Here is a 3069-nt window from a genome sequence, read left to right on the forward strand (position 1 = left end):
GGGGGGGGTTCTAGTCAGGCAGAACATTATCTAGTCTGCGGCCATTCTTTTTTTTTTTTTAATTCACTTCGTAATAGACAACTCTTACTTTTTCGTCTCATTTGTTCCTTTTTGTTTTGTTTTCTTGTGTTTTGTTTTCTTGTTTGCTTTCTGATGTTATGTTTGTTATTTCAACTAAGGTGTGTTTTTTTTCTTATCCAGGATTAACTGTGGAAGTGAAAATAAATTTGTAATGGGGGAGAAAACATTTCAACTGCTAATGTTAGAGCTTATTGTGAGCGTCAATATACTTTTAATTACAGGTATTGTGTTTGTCTACTTTGAGCCGTAAAGAACTTTTCATTGCAGTCCGTCCTAAAATAGAAGAGTGTTAATTGGGTGGTATTACTAAGTAATCTCTAATTGTACACTCTGAAGTATTTTGATCGTATAATTGACTAAATAGAGCACATGTTTATTTAGTGTTCGTCAGTTAACCCCCCCCCCCCCCAACAAAAAATAACAACAACAAACAAACAAACAAACAAACAAAAAACTAAACAAACAAACTTGCCCCTCAAAGAAATGCATTTTTTTTAAAATCAGAAGGATACACATTATAAACTTTTATATAATTCATTTAAAATTTCGTTTCAGATGCCTTGACACTTTTTAACTGCACACAAGAGCATCGTAGAGTTTCTGCTGACAGACGGTGAAGAACTAAAATCTCCGAGCCTGTCTTCGCTTTAACTGAAAGCGACCACGCAGAAGATCCAAAGGTGCTTGACCAACTGTAGCCAAAAGTGGTGCTACCATCAGTCAGGCCAGGTCAGTCACTCAGCATCAGGCAAACTTCCAGCCTGCAAGAGTTAACCCAGCCCCGGCCGAGTGACCAGTTTGTCGGCAGCTCGTTATCTGTCCAACCTTCGCTGTCCGCGCATCCCGTTAACCCTCCCAGAGTGATGGATCACCTCCCTCCTCCTCCCAGTAAGTGAGCGAGTGACGGGAGAACTGCAGAAGACAGAAGCAGGAACAGCAGAGGAATGCAGCAATCAAGAAGGGGAATCATTCGACTGTCTAGGAAATACGAAGAAATCGAGACAAGCTCAGCGCCGCCATTTTGTTGACCTCGTTCCGGTGTAGAGGGGAGATCACTCGAAAAGTCAGCCACAGACTGGCTGGCTGGCAACCCTAACAAGGACTGAACCCCGGCCCTCACCAGGCTACGTGAACAATTAGAACCAGATTTTCCTGCCAGTAATTAAGGTGGTCCAACACACAGGTCGCCCTGACCCACTGATCTCTTCTTGTCGATCATCCATAGAGGGAAGGTCAGAAATTAGGGGAGGGCGAAGAAAGTGGGAGGAACCAATTCCAATTGGAGAATAGTCTTGAAAAGACATTAATTTTTAGAGGAGCGAGATAGGGGTGCTCAGAGGGCCTGAATTGACTCTCTAAACAGCGGTATTTTGTACAGCAAGTATGGACGTTTGTTCACATTCTCTACTTTCATAACGTGACTCTTTTTCTAGTTTTTTAAATACATACTTTCAGGCATAAGGAATATAATGATACCCGTGGATTTGTTTTAATCTAATACATAAAAAGGAAAGTTGCATTACAGTTATCAGTAAACTTATATAATTAAGATTATAACTTGATTTAACCAACCGGAGTTTGTCTTAATATTGTAGACCAATATTACAGCACATTACCCTGTGCCTCACAAAGAGTACAAATTAGTCACGCCTGCTCCAAAAGACATTGTGGAAGGTATCTAGATATATCAAATTGTGATATTCACGTGCCCTGCTATTTGCGGTAACTTTCCAAGAAGGTAAATCTATTTCCCTCACGATACAGACAGCTTTGGGATATTATTGCAAAATTCCATTTACATTTGTGGTATTTCTGTTGAAAGACATTTTTTGTTTGTTTACAAAACCGTGAACAAAATTGCTTCGTCAGATATATCCTTGTGAAATTCAGAACTTAACTCGGCGAGAAACAAGAAACAAAAACAAGAACATTAACGAAAACAAATACTCCTAGGAAATAATTGCTTCACTGTGTTGCTGCTTTATTGAAAATCTACAAGAATAGTTGTACCCACAAGGCTGTCCGAAAATAGAAGTTACAACTAAGTAGCAAATACTGCTGGGAAATATTGTTTCACAGAATTGACGCTTCACTGAAGATCTACAACAAAAGCTATACCGACAACGCTACTCGAACTTACAAGTTCCCCAGGGAAATACTATTTTACAGTGTTGATTCTTCACTGAAAAATAAAGGCTGCAACGACAAAATTGCTCGAACACACACGTTACACCCCAGTTCTGATGTCCTCGTTTAACTGAATCACTGAAATTTTCCTATTGATCTATCGCCCACGCCCTTGGTGAAGTGGTGTGGCTGGTTACGTGCAGAAAGCATGTCATTGTCCCAGTTTGGTTACACTTCCTCCTACTCGACGCCAGGATCCCCGCTCTCCACAACACAGGTAAAAGTTTTTGTGTGTGTTGTCCATTGATTAATTACATATGATTACAATGATCTTATTTCGGTGATCTCTTTACTTGTAAGTTGGATTTGGATTTGGACACCAGCTGTGAAATTTAATATGTGGTGGGTACCATCGTTACCATCATTGTCATCATCATTGTCGTCATCAACATCGACAAGTCGATATTGTCGTCGTCGTCATCATCATCATTATCATCATCATCATCATCAGCATCAGCATCATCAGCATCATCAGCATCATCATCATCAGCATCATCATCATCATCTCAACAAACACAGTCTTGTGTTCTCTGTATTGTTTTTGTTTGTTTTTTTGTTTATTCCTTGGTGTATGTTTTAGAGTCTGTGAACACGGTTATAGCATTTGGTGAGTGGTTGGCGGGTGCTCTAGTGTGGTTTACTCCTTCTTTCTAAACAAACATCTATCGTCCTTTTTGTGCATTTTGTTACTCTCTAGTAACACCTCTATCCTCGGCACTTATATGAACTTATTACGTTGCAAGTGTTATCTATCTATCTATCTATCTATCTATCTATCTATCTATCTATCTATCTATCTAT

General features: G+C 39.5%; 1 protein-coding gene across 1 annotated transcript in view; it reads left to right on the forward strand.

The window, feature by feature from the left end:
• Positions 1–3069, forward strand: part of LOC101850894 (homeobox protein caupolican) — a gene marked incomplete at its 3' end in the record, with an annotated part of 80136 nt that overhangs the window by 29615 nt on the left and 47452 nt on the right. Inside the window, 1 exon segment of the mRNA XM_035970229.1 lies at positions 637–2485. Within this exon segment, the coding sequence (XP_035826122.1) occupies positions 2417–2485 (69 nt within the window).

This window comes from Aplysia californica, unplaced genomic scaffold (genome assembly GCF_000002075.1).
Source record: "Aplysia californica isolate F4 #8 unplaced genomic scaffold, AplCal3.0 scaffold00239, whole genome shotgun sequence".
Taxonomy (NCBI): domain Eukaryota; kingdom Metazoa; phylum Mollusca; class Gastropoda; order Aplysiida; family Aplysiidae; genus Aplysia; species Aplysia californica.